Source organism: Rhincodon typus, chromosome 9 (assembly GCF_021869965.1).
Source record: "Rhincodon typus isolate 14 chromosome 9, sRhiTyp1.1, whole genome shotgun sequence".
Lineage (NCBI taxonomy): Eukaryota > Metazoa > Chordata > Chondrichthyes > Orectolobiformes > Rhincodontidae > Rhincodon > Rhincodon typus.
In genome coordinates this window covers 78,221,110-78,239,086 of record NC_063340.1, presented here as the reverse complement: position 1 = coordinate 78,239,086, position 17,977 = coordinate 78,221,110, and the positions used below count along the sequence as shown (strand labels likewise).

The window sequence follows — 17,977 nt, the reverse complement described above, 5'->3', positions numbered from 1 at the left end:
ACTGATGCTGCCTGGCCTGCTCAGTCAAGCCAAGGGAGACAGCCTTCAATCAGGGGTGGTCCTGGCACAAGAAGTCAAGGGTAGCCTTGGCTTGGACATGGTCGGTTAGACCCTCCAGATGGTCATTCAAGACACTCTCCTCAAAAGGGATGAGGAGCTGAATGCTGTGTAGCTCCTCACCCATCTTGACACTTTCTGCCCTATTTTGGGCTGATTTCCTTCTGGAATGAGGCAGCTGTAGGGATTATGAGAAATGAAAGTGGATGGCACAACTGTTACCGTTGGCGTGGATGCGGAGGTGTCCCGAGTGAGCGAGTAGGCAGCACAGAGGGCATTCAGGGTTAGTGGTGTCGGAGGTGGTAGTGGGGATAGCGAGTGAGGGAGATATTGCAGGGGATAGTTTAAGTGGTAGAGCACAAGCCTTGGTGGGGGACGGGCACAGTAGCAGAGATGGAACAAGTGTGAGGTATCGGAGAAAAGATGGTGGTACTTACACTGGCAGAGACAGACAATGACCTTCTTCCCACTGTGCTGGGCATCCTCCAGATGGCTGAGACTGCAGTGACTGGGTTGGGTGGGGGCGAGGGGATAGTTTGGGCAAACTCAGACCAGTTGGCATTGGCCTGGTGTCATGGCCTCCTCTGCTGGTCCTGGGATGGTGAATGTGCTGTGTCAGCACCACTCCATCCAGCAAATGTTCCCGATCCCTGCCTGCACAGCAGAACAATTACCCCTTGTTTGCTGTGTACGGGGCAAATATCAGGAACAGTGTAGGGCGGCTCTGACCTTACAGTGTTTGTATGGTGGCATGACGACTTTTAAAGATGGTTTTGGCAAAAGGGATACCAGTCTCGCGACAGATATCCGATGTGTGGCGAATTCTGGGAACAGCTAATGGTAAGATGGCACTAGAATAGGATATGAAGGACTCCATAAGGGTGGGGCAGGCAGTTAATGTGGTGAGTTTGGTAATAAATGGTAAGAGAATCCACCAGGGCTCACAGTGAGAATTCCTGAAAAAAATCTTAACGTAGTTTGCACTTAGCCAAAAAAACTGCAAGATTCAGTCCAATATCTCTAACTATGTAAAATACAAGAGGCAGAATATTGGTGAATACGTGCTTACATGATGTTTTATCCTGTGAAAATGTCTGAAGGTGCTTCACAGATATTCATTCTTTTATTGAAGTGCAGTTAACTATTGAATGAGAGGAATGATCATTTAATAGAGATGAAATTGTTAATTAATCTGGAAACCAGGGGGTCGGGCAGAATGCCAGCCCAGTCAGGCACCACATTATTATTGATGCTTCAGACTGATTTTCATCACTCAGGCTTGCAACGTTGACCTGTACTGGCTGCATGAGGGGCACAAAACTGAACTTTACCTCAAGGCAGTTGGTATCTCTGAGGAGTGCCTTGTGGCTACAGACAAAGGAGAAGGTTGCTCAGGAAAACATGGCTGTAACAACTACAGCAGATTCACTAGTTCCTCAGTGTCATGTGAAGAGATCTTAAACAGATGGTGGGAGATCCTATTCTTGCCAAGGGAAAAAGGATGAAAGGGAGGTTAATGCCAGGAAGCAAGATCCTAGGGCACCTTTCTTATTCCTTTATGGGATATGTGCATCACTGGCTGGGCTAGCATTTATTGACAATCCCTAGTTGCCATGGAGAGGTGGTGAGCTGCCTTTTAGAACTGCTGCAGTTCATTTGGTTTAGGTAGACCCACAATGCTCTTGGGTAGGGAGTTTCAGGATTTTGACCAGCATCAATGAAGGAACAGTGATATATTTCCAACTGAGGATAGTATGTGGCTTGGAGGCAAACTTGCAGGTAGTTGTGTTCTCCTGCAGCTGCTGCCCTTGTCCTTCTAGATAGGAGAGGCTCTGGGTTCTGAAGGTGTTGTCAAAGCAGCTTTTGTGGGTTGCTGTTGGATGGAATGTTCTCTTATGCTCTGCCCATAACACCAGCCAAACTACTCAAAATATCCTCTCCAAGTCACTTGTCTACGCTCAATGCACACTTCATTTCCTTGTCCTCTAATTCAAACACCTTTTGAATTTCTGGGCCTTCACTGCTCATCTCAAGAGACAGACTAGAGAAAGCAAAATACTGTGAATGGACTGGATAGCTGAAAACAAAAACAGAAAATCCTGGAAATGCTCAGATCTGCAGGAAGAGAAATAGAGTTAACATTTTAGGTGTGACATTAACTGAACACTGTGTTTCTTGTAGGAATGTCTACCATGAACAGCTTGCACGCTTTTCTCTGACAGGATTTCCATTTGTCTCTTCCACCTTGTTCACCCTAATTACTCCGTCCTTCTTGTGTCTGGTCAGGTATCTACCAAACCACTTTTCCCTGCCACGTTAGCAACCGTCTCCAGCTCCAACATATTCTCTGTGGATTCTGATTGTGATTCAAATCCTTGGATCTACCCAAGATTACAGAAATGGGTTTTGACCAAAGGCCACAGATCTGACCCGTTAACTGTTCCCATCTTCACAGATGCTGAGTGCTTCCATCAATTTTAATTCAGGCAGAAGAGATGTCCAGATTGATGTCTCATCTGAAGGAAAGAAGCAAAAGATATTTTGCTCAGCTCCAGAGTCCCTTTTGTGAAAGATTGTCTGTCTGGTCCAATGTCAGATGAGCCCAACGCTATTTGATAAATGCAACCTTTTGCTCAGTCACCTGCATGTGCCTTGTCGGTGACCAATGTAAATTCAGGCTTGGCCAGGATCACAACAATAAACAGGAACAGTGGGTTTAACGATGTTTATTGTGCTGTCAAGAGCGAATTTACAAGAAAATGCCTTACATTTAAAAAAAAAGTAAACAAGCAAACTGCGGAACTGCAGTGCACTCCAAGTGCCACATACGCATCTATTTTAGAAATATTTTGCATTATCTTACATTAGCACAACAGTAACCAAAGTACAAGAGTGTAATGGATACAGTACGTAGTGGACAGCAATCTTTCTTCCCCTCATATTTTTTTTAAAAAAGCATCTTACCCCATATGTCCTGCATCCTGTTAGTTTTTATTTTAATGTCATCTCCAAAATTCAACCACAATCACAAAAATAAGAACAAGTAGTGAAATAATACCTGTTAAAAAAATTCTCAACACAATTCTTTTGGTTGGGAAAGGAATAAACAATTGGTCTTGATCATACAGGAAGAATTCTATTCCCATATCCAAGTGGGGAGAGTCGGGGATGGGATGGCAGGGGAGAAAGTGGGGGTACAGACAGCAAAGAAAACAAGTTTCAAGAGATAACCATCACTGGGTGGGAACAATGAAACAGTCATGTAGACAGGAAAAAATCTCGACCCTTAATTAAACCAGATCACCTTTCTTTTCCTTCCGTACAAATAGCGCAAAAAAACTGTACATCTTGCGATGTTCTAACTTTTCATTAATCTTCAGATTAATAAATTAGGTCAAACAATAAATTAGACTTTTTTTCAGCTTCAAGTTCAGCAAGCTTCGACCCCAAGTATCTACAACAATACTTGAGAATTCCACTACGAAACACAAGTACAAATGTTTTCACATTAAAGCAAACTGGGAAATGGTTTTTCTCATGAAAGCACTTTAAAAAGGTATTACACAAAAAAGGGCTAATTAGTACAAAAAGTGCCAAGACCTGTCTTTTGTTTTTAATACATTTAGTAAGTTATAACCACTAATAGGCATACTACAAAAAAAAAGTCCAGCTTATCAATGCAAACATTCCAGTAGTTCTTTTATTAGTAACTTTTCAGTACCAGGAACCATGTCATTTACTTTGTATCTTTCTCTCTCTCCCTCAATGTAGGTTGGTGATGCCTTTCAATGCCATCTGGAGATCTTCACAATTACCCATAATACATACTTCAATGGAGCAAATAAATCACGTTCAATCAACAACCTGCATTTGCATAGCACCTTTATGTCAGGGCAAAATAAAAGTGGCGCCCTTGGTGCCTCATAGGAAATTAGTTGGACAATAATTGAAAGGAAGGGATATCGAAAAGGGCAATTAAATGTTTTGTCAAAGAGGTAGGTTGCAAGGAGTGCGTTGGGGAGAGAAGACAGATGGTGTGGGTAACGTAGCTGAACGCACAGCCACCAATTCTGGGGATAATGGATGGGGCGGGGTTGGGGGGAGTGCATAAGGGTCAGAGTTGGAGGAACGCAAACTCTGATGGGACACGTTGCGGTTTGGGCTCCCTGGACGTCATTTCCATTTTTTTTTAACACGATGGCCCTTTGACTAGTGTGTGGGAGAGGGGGAGGGTGAGGGGAGGGGTAGTCTTCTCCCCACTCCACCCCCACTTCCAGGTTGAAGCTCCACTGCATTGATCAACATCTCTGTTCACTGGCAATGCCAAGCAGGAGTGCTGAGCACCCGTGGGTGCTACAGGAAGGGCAGGAGGTGACAAGTCAGCGATGGATCTGAATATTCCGGTAGCTCTGGGATTACTCTTGGGCCAGCAGGCTGACAGATCCCGGCGAGGGGTGGGGTGGGGAGAGTATGTTTGACTGAGCGGTGGGAGAGGAACGAGGTCTCTGATAGACACAGGGCACCTTGACACAAGCTCTACAATTCTACCAGCCGGCAGCGTGCAGGATTTAATCTGCCAGTCTACATATTGGGTGCAGATCTCTCCTGCCATCCATTACGTCAAGAACTGGCCAGGGGTTAGGGGAGGACCAGGCCTTAAATGTGGCATTAAATGCCCACTTAAGAGCTTCGATTGGCACAATGATGGGCAACACACTCAGTCCACCCCCATTCCTTCTGTTCCCTGAAATCTTGTTTGGGGCAGAGTTGGATAGACAGGCAGCAGGACAGTACTGGGTCACCCTCTCCTGGCTCCACCTGCTCTACTATCTTATCGGTGAGTGGCCTGTAGCATTCAGCCCCATGGAGCCAGGTGGGGGTGGAAGAGCGGAATGACAACACTTTCTTGGACCTCTCAGAGGAAAGGGAAGTTCAAGATGGGGTGGTAGCTATCAAAGACAGTAGAAGGGGGGAGTTCAAGGAAATGTTTTTCAGGGGAGGGACCCCACGGGTGGGTAAGCAATCCTGAGGAGAGGGAACCACTTACAATGCTTGCTGTTGCGAATGTCAGGAAGGGAAGCTGTTTTGTAGGAACTGGATTGAGAGAGTACGTGGTTGCTCTCAGGGACAAGATGAGCTCAGACATGGCATAATGAGAACTAAAAGAAAAAATTGGAAGATGAGTTCAAGGCAAGGGCAGTGTGGAGTAAAGGGTTAACTATACCTTTACTCTAAGAACAACTGAGCATGTGCATAAGGAGTTACGTGGTTTAGATCACATGAACTGAGACTTGAGTGTGCAGGGTTCCAGAAGATGACCTGTTTTACCATCCCTCGTATATAGAGTTATGTCTAACTGAGCCTGTTATTGTTTACTCACCTGAGTCAGGCTTCATCATGCTTCAGGCGAAGGCATTGGGGGAGGGGGGTGTGGTGTTCTTCAGCTTGGTGGACAAAGGAAGGGGGACAATGCAGCAGACACAACTCAATAAATGGGCTCCAATTTCCTGACAAAGTCCATGAGCTCTTTTGTGCTTGTTGGAGGTGGGTTTGAAGTGGCTTAAGAGGCCAATAGTTCGTGGAGAAAATAATCCAAAGTTCCCTTTGGACGGAAATGCCTTGTTTTTGGTCAATTGTGGAGCTGGGATCGTTGTGACAACAAAGAGCAGGGTCAATTATACTTTGTGCAGTTCAGTCAGATCCAGTGATTAATAGCTAAACTGCACAAGGGATAAATGGGTGGAAGTCTGTGCCTGTTGCATTTGAGGGAGTGATGACAGACACCATCGCAGAGAGGGAAAAGAGGGAGGATTTTACTCAGCATCAAAAGCAGAGGGAGGGGACAATTTAATTAACAGGTGTGAATGGAGGTCCCAAGGCTGAACTGTTGGGGCTGGAGGTTTTACTGAGGCCGATGTAAAATGACGCAGGGGTGGGAGAGGAATGTGATTGGTGGGGATATTAGTTCAGACAGGGCGGGGGAGGAGGCATTGAAATCATTGGGGTCGACTGGTGAGAAACCCACTTTGTCTCTTCCGGGGAAGGCCCATAGGATCACATACTAATCAGGCAGTGGCGAGGCTATCCGGTGGGCTTTCCACTGGAATCAAGACCCCGGGGTATGGAAGGATTCGGATATGCTACCTGCCTAATTAAGTGCCACCTCCACCCTTCTCCCGGGATAAAGGGGAGAAGATTCTGTCCACTAAGTGCAGAAGCCCTTGCCTCCGGGAACACATAAAACAACAGCACGAGGATACAGAATGAGGCCCTTTGTTGGCCACTGTTTGGAACTTGAGGGCCTCAAGAGACCCGAAGGCGGCTTGGCTGTCTGATACCGTCCCTACCCGTGTAATGTGGGAGACAGGTCAGGATGAATGGGCAGGCCAGCTGTCCATTTTACAATCTCCCCTGTACATCACCCCTCCCCTAGCCCTGCCTTCAAATACAGCAGTGAGGGCTGGGGGCTGGGGAAGGGAGTAAAATCCACCCTTCTGTTTCTCTCCACAAACACTGGCATCACCCCGCACAGTATCTCCAGCGTCTTCTGTTCTTATTTCAGGTTTCCAGCAGCATCTGCAGTATTCTGGTCTCCGATGAGAGCTGAGCCTGATCCTGTCCTTGCCCGTAGGTGGGGAGTGAGGGAGCAGGGACATCGGTTAAATCATTCCCTCCTGAACCTGGGAGCCATGAGGCCATTCACTGGCTCCCTTACCGATGCCCGAGCCGACAGGGGCACCTTAGAGCATAGCCTGGGAATTGAGACTGGGACCACCTTGTCCTGTGAGCTAAGCTCTGCACCAGGCTCTGCATTTTATTCACTCTGCCACTGGGGAATAACAGCTTCTGTTATTTTATTTTACAAATAGAGATCCTGGTGCATTCTGGGAAGAGAAAAACTGCCTGTCAGAACTTCTGCAAGAGGAGGAAAAAAAGACAAACAAGTACAAAGCACACTGTTTATAATAGGAACCAAAAAAAAATGCTGCCCAGTGCATAATATCCTTAAATTGCAACAGGAATCAAACAACAGACTGACACAAAAGCTGTACAAGTTAATCAATGACATAGTAGCTGGACAAAAGAAAGACTAACTTTTAAGTGGGGGAGAAAAAATTCAAGATTGACAAGCATTGGTACTGTATTATGGATAACTGTGAGACCCATTTTGCGATCTTTAAAGCCCTTTGGAGGCTGAAATCAGAAGTAGCGAGAGCAGTGCTGAAGCCGTCAGCAAAAAGGCACAAAATCTTAGGTAAAATGAGATGCTCTTTCCTTTTGCGAGTCCTGTGAGCCATCAAGCACTAAAATGGAATGACTGTTAAGCTAATTTTTTTTTAAACTGGATAAAATCTCTCTAGGATATAAATACATTAAACAGGAAAACATAGAAAATTATATATATGTACAAATACTTTTGTTTTAGCATAATATATATTAACATAAATATTCCTATAATGCTAATGTTTCACAAAGCATAATCTCCTTTTTCTGAGCTTCAAAAAAGGTGCTTGAGTAATATATAATTACGAAGCTTCCTATCACGGAAGCAGTCTCTAGTCTGCATACCAGTAAGCACAAAACCCAGTCTTTTTTTCTCGTTCAATATCGAGCAGGAACTTTGTCCAACAAAGTTTCTTCTATAGTCCACCTTCCGAAACTCTTAGGAAGCCACCAGAGAGGCTGGTGGTTTTCAGGGAAAAGCCTGCTGTGGTTGTCCTCATCTCTGGTAGTATCTTTACATGATCCAGTGCTAATATCATACAAAACAAAAAAAAAGGAAGTTTAGGCCGCAGCCTTGCGCTGTCCTTGCCAACCAACTGGCCATTAAAAAGCAGCACACATATACTTTAAGATGGCCTCAGTCAACCCACCCTTAACATCTGCCATGCTCTTAAAAACAACAACAGCAACAAAAATCAAAAAAAAATCCGTATTATCTTTCTGAGTTTCTATGTGTACAGAAAACATTGTCTCTATGGTAGGCCTGGGACCATGCTGACACACTTTACATAGTTTGTACTTGTGGCACACTCTAGGACGTTGATGCCAAGGGCTCTTTCTCTCTAGTTTTCGGTGGGTTAGGCTTTGTCATTAATGGGTACAGAGAGTGAGAAAACTTAAGGAGTCTACAGACTTGGTAAGTTGCTGTTTGGTAGTCAACCTGAAAGGATTCTCCTTCCACACAATGTCCTTCTCCTTTCTACAGCTATATATTACATGCAGATAAACCCACAGTAACTTTAACTTTGGTGCTAAAGTGTTCTGTAAAACACTTTGGTCAAATATCACAAGGAAAAGCGGGAATGATTCTTTTTCTCTCTCTGGCACACTGTAGGAGTGAAACGGAGCCCATCCTGTTAAAGTCTTAGAGCTGTACATGAATTCACAAACCCAATACAGTCCATTAAGCAAGTGCACAATTGTAGCTGGTTTTTTTTGTGATTTTTTTTTGTGTTTTTTTGTAGCGGTAAAGAAAAAGTCTTTCTGCATAGAGAGGTGTCTCACACCGTTTGATAGAAGCTGTCCACTTGTAAATTGTTTTGCTTTGTGTTTGGCATGCTGTAGAAACCACTGTGTCTGGAATCTGGGTCTGCCATTCTCAGCATCCTCTGGGAGCTGTCCACCTGAACCATGGTTCCTTTCTTACAGTCCACATACACCAGCTGGTTGTTCAGACATGAGGGCTGTTAGAGGGAGAAACAAGACTTAATTGGAGTCATTCCCAAACTCTCAAACATAACGCCAAGTGCACCAATTTGTTTGCGTGCTTACAATTTTCCATCTCTCTGGCTGTTGTTCACATGTACATTCCATCCTGCAACAATTCCCTATCTCGATCCTCTCCTGATAGTGCTGGGGAATGGCTCCGCGCACACTGCAAAAATATCCGCCCACTTCTGTTCCCAAACAGTAATGACTGACGCTCCTGGGGGATTGAGCGGTAGTGGTCAAGGTCTTGAAAAATCACAATCCTGCCTCTTACCCTGTTCACTTCCACCTTTAACTGGGACCTGGGAATGTGGATGGAGAGCCAACCTGTTCTGAGACAGGGATTGGGATTCTTGGTTGGCACCTTCAATATTTAAATGGTCCTGGCCGTGAATTAACTGTGTTTTTTAAATGGTACAATGGCTGGCTATGTATAGGTGAAGGCTTCTGGCTTCACCAGCTAAGAATGCCTGTTTGGGTCGGCCCTGCTATTGGACACCCCAACACTGACCACATTTGTCAGGCTGCTCTTCTGACCAGGTCAGCCTTTGGGCAGTGGAACCAGTTGATAAAACCACATGAAACCTGACCTCTGATCCTTTAGCACATTACTGACAATGCCCCAGCTCTGAGTGGGTCTGATAAGTTTAGATTTCATGCCCGGTGCCCACATACCATCCTACTGCTGGAGTGCCAGAGCCAAATTTCAAACCTGCCCTCCATACACACACAAACAGTGTTCAGTGGGATTGCTGGACAGCGACAGGAGTACGAACCCAGGTTGTCATTTTGCTGTCCCTATGCCCAGGAACACTAGCGCTGCCCCATTTCAGGTCCATGACCTGAGCGAAGGCTACAATTTGTCTCTGGAGTCTTCTTCTGATGTATGTGTCATCAGGGCACTTGGTACACGGCACAGAGCAGGAAGTGAGCCAGACTTCAATTGGCAGGCCCCGTCTAAAGAAAAAGAGGTGACAGAGAACAGGAAGTGGACTGGCATTCCAATATCATGATCACATTGCCCAGTTCTCTGAATGGACTACTGGCAAGTTTGAAGCTTAGTTTGAGAATGGGACTAACCTCCTGAGCCAAGATGCAAAGCTAAAGTATATCTTGGGGCACAATTTGGCCTGGGCAGAAACAGGGTGCTGCTGGACTGGCTGCCTGTTACACTCAGTTTCATTGCAGTCAATCACCACAGGCTAGCGACTCAATAAAATGTTACATTTCAGGCTTCAGATTAATGACTTGCTGTGTTTATCTTTTTCTCACAGACCGGTTTATAGCTGTAACAAAATATGACTAATATGACATTTTGAAATATGATGCCTGCATTATGGCTTTGGTCTCTTACATACATTTTCATCACTTTTGCTACTCTTTAAGAACCAACTTGGTCATATCAAAACCCGATCTCTCTATCGCTCATTCCTTTTAATATATATTACCATCTTTTTGACATTTGATCCGCATTTTAACACACGCTGCAGTGGTTCAGTGCCACCTTCCTAAGGCCAGTTAGGGATGGGGCAAGAAATGCAATTTTCTTTCCACAAGACACTATCACATGGAATTAACTTGTTCTTTGTTGCTGTGGATCTCCTATTTGTTCATTCTTTTCCCTTGTTGACTCAGATTTCTTCCTCTTAAGTTGGATGGTTCTATGCAAGTAAGTATGAAGGAAGTTTTTGTAGAGTGGCCAATTTAGCAAATGCTATAGTTTAGTCCAAGCTCTTTTTTAAAGTTCATTCATGGGATGTAGGCATCTCTGGCTGGGCCAGCATTTGTTGCCCATTCCTAATTGCCCAGAGGGCAGTTAAGGTCACATTTCTGTGTGGGTCTAGAGTTACAGTTACGCCAGACCAAGGAAGAATGGCAGATTTCTTTCCCCGAAGAACATTAGTCAACCAGATGGGTTTTTATGACAATTGACCGTGGTTACAAATGCTGACAGTGATCATCCTTAGACTAATATCTAATTAAATCTAAATTTCACCATCTGCCATGGTGGAATTCAAATCCGTGTCCTCAGAATATTAGCCTAGGTTTGTGGATAGCTAGTCTGGTAACAGTACCACTACACCACTACCTCCCACTGTCTCTTGAGAAAGAACCAACTTTTATTGTCAACAATGTGCATTTGAACAGGACCTTAAAGTAGTAAAAAGAACAATGATGCTTCACAGAGATGGAAAGGATTCCTATCAGCTGCAGAAGAATGGGGAGGTTTGAAAGTGAATCCAAGAGTACACCAAAGTGGGCAGGACCAAAGAACATTGGCTGGAACAGTAAGCCAGAGGACATTGGCTGGGATAAGGCTGTCGATGGGCCTAAAGGCAAAGACAAAGGAGATAAGAAGAATCTACATTACACTTGGCCTTAAAATGCGGTGGAAGCAGATTCAATTGTGAACTTCAAGAGGGAACTGGATACATAATTATAAAAAGAAAAAATGCAGGGCTATGGGACAGAGTGAATGGGGAGTGAGAACAATTTATGTAACTCTCAAAAAGCCATTAGAAGCAAAAATGGAATCAATGACTTCCTGTTCTGCTGTTATGATTCTACAACAGGTGAACAGGAAAGGACAGACAGAGGTGAGGAGGTGGGGTTTCTGTTCGTGTATGGGGTGGGGCCACGAAGGGAAGGAAACAGGGTACTTCCCATATGGACGGTGGGTCTATCCTCTCCATTCCTCACAGTCCAGGCTCATGGCCAGCTCCTGGAGACCAGACTGGGTCAGGAACAGCTACCTGCCTGCGGGGCAGCTTGTTGACTCAATCTAAGGGCCAATTAAAACTGGTGACCTGAGGGTGACTGAGTGTCCTCTTGGCCCCCTCAGCTCTGACAGCATTAATTGGATGAAAAGTGTCTCCTCAGCCATTTGCTGGCCAGTCCTGGAAAAGTTGCTGCTGAGTGATGTTCCTGATGGTACGGGGTGGAGACTTGCATTTGATCCTGACACTGGGGTCCTGAGGCCAAACAGAAAATGTTGCCCTCAGTGTGAAGAACGTGCCATTCTCATCAGGTACTCATCATGAGGCTGCTGAGGAGAGTGCTGGAGAAGTTGATTCTTGGTGTGATAGGAGAGTGGATAAGGAGCTTGGCTGTAATGGAAGGTAACAGCACAGCGGAGATAGCCTTGGCCATGGTGATGTGAATAAGCAGATTCTGTTCTATATGTAATAGGGTTTGAAGCTCATCCCAGGACTGAATAGGATGCTGGAGTCATGTGCTAACAGACTGAACCTAAATGTGAAATTAGGAGGGAGGATGGATGCCTCAAGTGCCGATGGTTTGGTGGGAAAGGATTTATCTCCTTAATGAGCCTTCTAATTAAACAGCAAAATTACTTTTAGTTTCAGTAATGCTCACAGGTACCATTCACATTAGTTCTTGTTTATTACTAAAGATTAACTCTTCCCTCATTAAAGTTTCAGATTCTCTTAGAGTACATTCTAATGAGTCCTAGACCACGCTCTTAACAAATAGCCAACTTGCAAGAAGCCACATACTGTTTTGTTTTCTGAGAACAGCTGACTCAATCCAATCCCAAGATTTGAACCTGACACATTCTTGCTGGTAGATTTCAGCGACATGCACTATATTTACAAATGATAAGGCAGCAATTCAGACTATTCAGAACTGCAATGATTATGGGGGTGCCTGAGCCAATGTAAATCCAGGGCTGCTTCTAATTTTTGATAGCATCTGACTGACACCTTGCGGTAAACCATTGAAATTAAGGGAAATAAAGACTTGCAGTTATATAGCACCCTTCACCACTATTGGGCACCTCAAGGTGTTTTGCAGTCACCTGAGCAGTCCTGAAGTGTAGACATTGTCATAGATAAATGTGCTCTCTGTAAACTCCTACAAACAGCTATCTGGTGATGAGCCAGTAGTCTGTTTTTTGACAAATAGTGCCCAAGATTCCAGGGATAACACTCCTGCTCTCCCTCGGTAAAACACAATGGGACCTTTGACATCATCCCAAGATGGGGCCTTGGTTTAACATTTCATGTGAAAGGCAGCAGCTCCGACAGTGTGGTACTCCCTGATCAATGCACTGGAGTGTCAGCTGGGATTTGTTTCTGCTCTAAATTACAATTACCACATCAGGGTTGAGATCCACCACCCATCTCCTTTTGTAACCAAGAACTAAGAAGCTGCACACATCCTTCCTCTTCTCCCAGCTACTTATTATGAGCTTTCCTTAAATAGTGAATCCCAAGTGCATTCAGGTAATTGCTTTTGATGAGCAATGGAGCTGAATTAACAAGATGCAGTAATTAACCTAGAGTAATTCAGCCCCTTGAGTTAATTCAGTTCTCTCTCTCAGTGCTCGGCTCAGTAACGCTTTCCAGTCAATTATTTCAAAGTCGTCTGTGTGTTCTGTTTAAAGTATAAATATTTCATTAATAAAAAAAATTAACAAGTGGGTGTTAAAGGGGAAGAAAGTAAATGCAGTCTAACAGTTCTTTTCAAATGAATGATCCTTTAAATGTTGGGAGGTACACCTAAGAACTTGACGTGGCTCGGAGCGCTTTATTTTGTTTCAAAATCGTGAATAGGTATGTTTATGATAACTTTACACAGCGTATTACTGATTTGGTCCACTTTACTAAACTACACTGTAAGTGCTACTTTCTGAAAGACCTGGCGATGACTGGCCGAGTTGGCTGAAGACTCAATTTGGAATATGGTGTCAGAGGCACATTTATTAAGATATTTCTCATTTGGCAATTAATCCCTACTGGCTTCCTAGTCTTCTGAAAATGCAGGTTTCCCCCACGGGGGTGGGGTTCCAAGAGCACCAGTTATCCTGTATAAGACTTGCCCATTATTTACCTATGAGCTTTCTCTCTGATCCTGTACGGGCATTTTAGCTGACCCTGATTCCATGCCTACCTTCTGTCAACACATGCATTCAATTCCTTTTTGCTCTTTGGATGTGAACTTCACTGGCAAAGCCATTTATTTTCCATCCTTAAGTACAGTCATAGAGATGTACAGCAGGGGAACAGACCCCTTTGTCCAACTCATCCATGCTGATCAGATATCCTAAGTTAATCTTGTCCCTCTTTTTTCTCTTTATTCATTCCTGGGATGAGGGCATCGCTGGCCAGGCCAGTGATTATTGCCCATCCCTAATTGCCCAGAGGGCTGTTATGAGTCAAACACATTGCTGTGAGTCTGGAGCCACATATAGGCCAGTAAGGATAGCAGTTTCCTTCCCTAAAGGACATTAGTGAACCAGATGGGTTTTTCTGACAATCAGCAATGGATTCATGGTCATCATTAGGCTCTTAATTTCAGATATTTATTGAATTCAAATTCCACCAGCTGCCCTGGTGCGATTCAATCCAGGTCCCCAGAACATTATCAGGGTCTCTGGATTAACAATCCAGTGATAATACCACTAGACCATTGCCAGCATTTGGCCCATATCCCTCTAAATCCTTCCTATTCATGTACCCTTTGAGATGCCTTTTAGATACTGTAACTGTACCAGCCTCCACCACTTCCTCTGGCAGCTCATTCCATACACATCCTCTGTGTGAAAAGGTTGCCCTTTAGATCCCTTTTAAATCTTTCCCCTCTCACCTTTAACCTATGCCTTCTAGTTTTGAACTCTACTACCCTGGGGAAAAGACCTTGGCTATTCACCCTATCCATACCCCTCATGACTTTTTAAAATTTCTATAAGGTCACCCCTCAGCCTCCAATGCTCCAGGAAAAATAGCCCCAGCCTATTCAGCCTCACCCTTTGCATACAGCAGTTTGATATGACTCAGTGATAGATTATGACGGTATTAAGAGTCAACATGTAGGCCAGGCTCACTAAACTTAGCAGATTCTCTGAATGGTAACAATGAATCAGATGGGTTTTTAATGACGATATGGTCATTTCATGATCATCCCTCCCCATTCCCCACACACTTTTGCCTTAACCAGTTATACGGGAGCATACTCAGAAAGAAGGACAACACGTACCTTTGTAGGAGCTCTGTAACACGGCACTGGGATCCACTGCTTCTTCTGGTTGACCAGCAGCAGAGCTATGACTAGAACAAGAGCAATCATGATGGGCAGTGCCACCCAAGCCACTGAGTGCATAGCAGAATCTTCACTGTACCGGGGATAGTCTCCACCTATCGCGTTTACACGGAGGTTCTCTATTGGAGATGAAGAGAAAAGACAAAGTCTAATATTAATAGAGGAAGGGTTTACACTGAGGCAATGGCCATTCAACATGGCAGCCTTTAAGGTGGGTGGGGGCACACATTTTCAGTACCACCAAGATGAATGCTTTTTCATGGGATGCAGGCATTATTGGCAAAGGCAGTACTCCTTACCCATCCCCAAGTACCCTTGCCAGGCCATTTAGAAGTCAGCCATGTTGCTGTGTGGGTGTGGAGTCACACATAGGGCAGTGAGCCAGATGGGTTTATAAACAACAACTAGCAGTGATTACATGATCACTATTGGGTTAGCTTTTACATCCAGACTTTCACTGAATTCAAATTTTACCATCTGCCATGGTGGGACTTGGAAGTACAACCCCAGGACATTGGCCTAGGATTCTGGATTACTAGATCGGTGATGCTACCACTGGACCACCACAAAACCCCACTACTGCTGAGCTGTTTTTCTGAGAAAGAGTAGTCAAATTTGTACACACAAACTGAGATGAGAAGATGCCTGCTCAGTTATGGTTTCTATGTTGTGAAAAATAATGAATCTGGTGTCACTGTGATGGTTCAGAAAAGGGTGTAGAAGGCTGATTCTAGACCAGGAAAAGGTTGTATAGGTGACAGCTCTTTTCTCTAAAAAGGACATAGGGGACAGTTGCCATGTCTTTAAGGTGACAAAGGGGTTCCATACATTAGATGGGGGAGTTTAACAGTTTTTATTTGTTGGGGAGACCAGAACTAGGGATGATAAATAGAAGATACTCACCAATTAATTTAATTGGGAATTCAGGAGATATTTCTCTACCCAGAGACTGTGGAAATTATTACCTCATGAGGCAAAAAATAGAAATGTAAATAAAGGAAATGAATATTTTTTAAAAAATTCTTTTCTGGGATGTGGGCTTTACTGGCAAAGCCAACATTTGCTGCCCATCTGTTTGCCCTTGAATTAGGTGTCCTGTTCAGCCACTTCAGAGAGCAGTTAATAGTCAATCACATTTGCTATTGGTCTGGAGTGACATGTAGACTAGACCAGGTAATGACAACAGCTTTCCTTCCCCTACAGGAAATGAGTCAACTGGTTGGGTTTTTCCAACAACAGAGAAAGGATAGTTTCATGGTCAGCATTACCAAAACTACCTTTCAATTTCACATCTTTATTCAATTGAATTTAAACAACAGCAGTAACCACAGTGGGTTTTGAACCAGTGGACCCAGATCATAACCCATAGTGACAAAACCACTATCCCACATCCTCCCCCATACGACCAAGGAACAGAAGTTTGACCCCTACAGCCCGCACCATCGTTCTGACTGGTTGTGGTTTTTCTGGCTATAGCCTCAAATTTGCATTCTACATATTTAAGTACATGAAGTAGAAGTGAACAGGATTTGCTGATGAGATGAAATCAGGTAAAATGAAACACTTGAAAACAGTGGGAAATCAGACAGGGTGCGTACAATCTGTCATCACCTTTTACACAGGCCAACCCAAACTGAACAGTCTGGATGGCGTCAAGGGAAAGACAGATTTAAGAATTGAATAAGTCTTTTATCTGTTGAGCAACAGGAACTATAAAAGGTGGAGATGCCGGCTATCATGCGAATGTCTGCATTAATCTCTGTAAGGGCTGCTGACTCACGATTTACAAAGTTCATGGCTGTACAATGCTTTGTGTCTTCCGTAGGCCTGTCTCCTGGGTACTGCTGACGAAGAGTCATTGAATGATAAAGGGCACTGTATTACTGGTTTACTGAGCAGACCACGATTCTGGGATCGTCTCTGACGCTGGTGAATTTTACAGGCTATCTCACAAGATAAATAAACCCAGCGTTGCTTCTCAAATAATTACCCACGTTAACCATTATCTTATCGAGAACTAAAGGAGATGCTTTAGGATGGAATGATTTTCAAAATGTTAGACATCACAGCACAACAATCAATATTTTTCATTCTCAATGGTTAACCCTTTCCTGTGACTGCTGGAGTGTCAATTTCCCCCTTGCCTTGCCCTCTCCTCCCAGGAAGACCACGTTTCGAGCAGGAGCCACCAGCTGTGCAGAGGGGGTGGCTTTCAGATTAGGATGGGAGAAAGCTGTTGCTGTTTCTGGCGACTATCCAGCAGCCACCCTTGGCAATGTAAGTGTGTTGTCAGCAATGCCCCATACAGTCAAACATCCTGTGGGCACACAGAGGCAGGCAATGTGACAGGAGGCAGCAATGACAATCGACTAGCCTGCAGCAGGTAACCCACTGAGGCTCATCAACAGCCAATCAGCTGCGAATTTCCAGTGGTTAATGTAGACTTGTAGACATGACGGGAAGCTGTGCCCACACCTCGGCGGGTTACAGGTGGCACAGGCAGAGAGTGAGCGGCTGGAGGGCAAATAATTCAACGTGGACATCAGGGTGGGAGGTGAAAGGGTATTTTCCATTGTGGGAGAGACTAAAAATAAGAGACAGAGTCTAACACGGTGATGAGGAGGAATTTCTTTTCTCTCATCATTGTGAGTCTTTGGAACGCCTTTCCCTTGAGAGGAACAGTCATTGATTGTTTTTAAGGCTGAGGTAGATACATTCTTGACTGAAGGCATAGTCGCCACAGTCTTACCACCCTTCATTAGAGAGAGAGAGATGACTGGCGGAGGTTTAACCTGAGGTCACCACACCTCAGGCAAGGGGAGAGATTGAGGAGGAGAATCCTTTATGGTAACCTCAGCCACTGCAGGAATTGAACCCACATGGTTGGCAACACTACATTGCAAGCCAGTCAGCCAGCTGAGCTAACTAACTAACACAGGAGTTAAAGACTATCGACAGATGCCAGGAAGGTGGCGTTGAGGCTACAATTGAATGGCTGGGCAGGCCAGAGGGACTGAATGGTTTATTCTACTCCTATCACCGACTGGCCTGCGGTCCTTGACAGGCAAACACTGAGCAGCACACACACATACACACACACACACACCTTCTCACACTCTCACACACACAAACACCTTCTCACACTCTC

The 17,977-nt window shown here is 44.5% G+C and overlaps 1 protein-coding gene across 2 annotated transcripts in view; it reads right to left on the bottom strand.

The window, feature by feature from the left end:
- Positions 1–2,768: 2,768 nt before the first annotated feature.
- crim1 (cysteine rich transmembrane BMP regulator 1 (chordin-like)) overlaps positions 2,769–17,977 on the bottom strand; it is a 243,568-nt gene continuing 228,359 nt past the window's right edge. For both annotated transcript variants that reach the window (XM_048601057.1, XM_048601058.1), the window contains exons 16-18: positions 14,767–14,948; positions 8,568–8,744; positions 2,769–7,810 (exon numbers count right to left, since the gene is read on the bottom strand). In XM_048601057.1, coding sequence (XP_048457014.1) covers positions 7,796–7,810; positions 8,568–8,744; positions 14,767–14,948 — 374 coding nt within the window. In that variant the 3' untranslated portion in view covers positions 2,769–7,795. The remainder of the gene's footprint in view (positions 7,811–8,567; positions 8,745–14,766; positions 14,949–17,977) is intronic.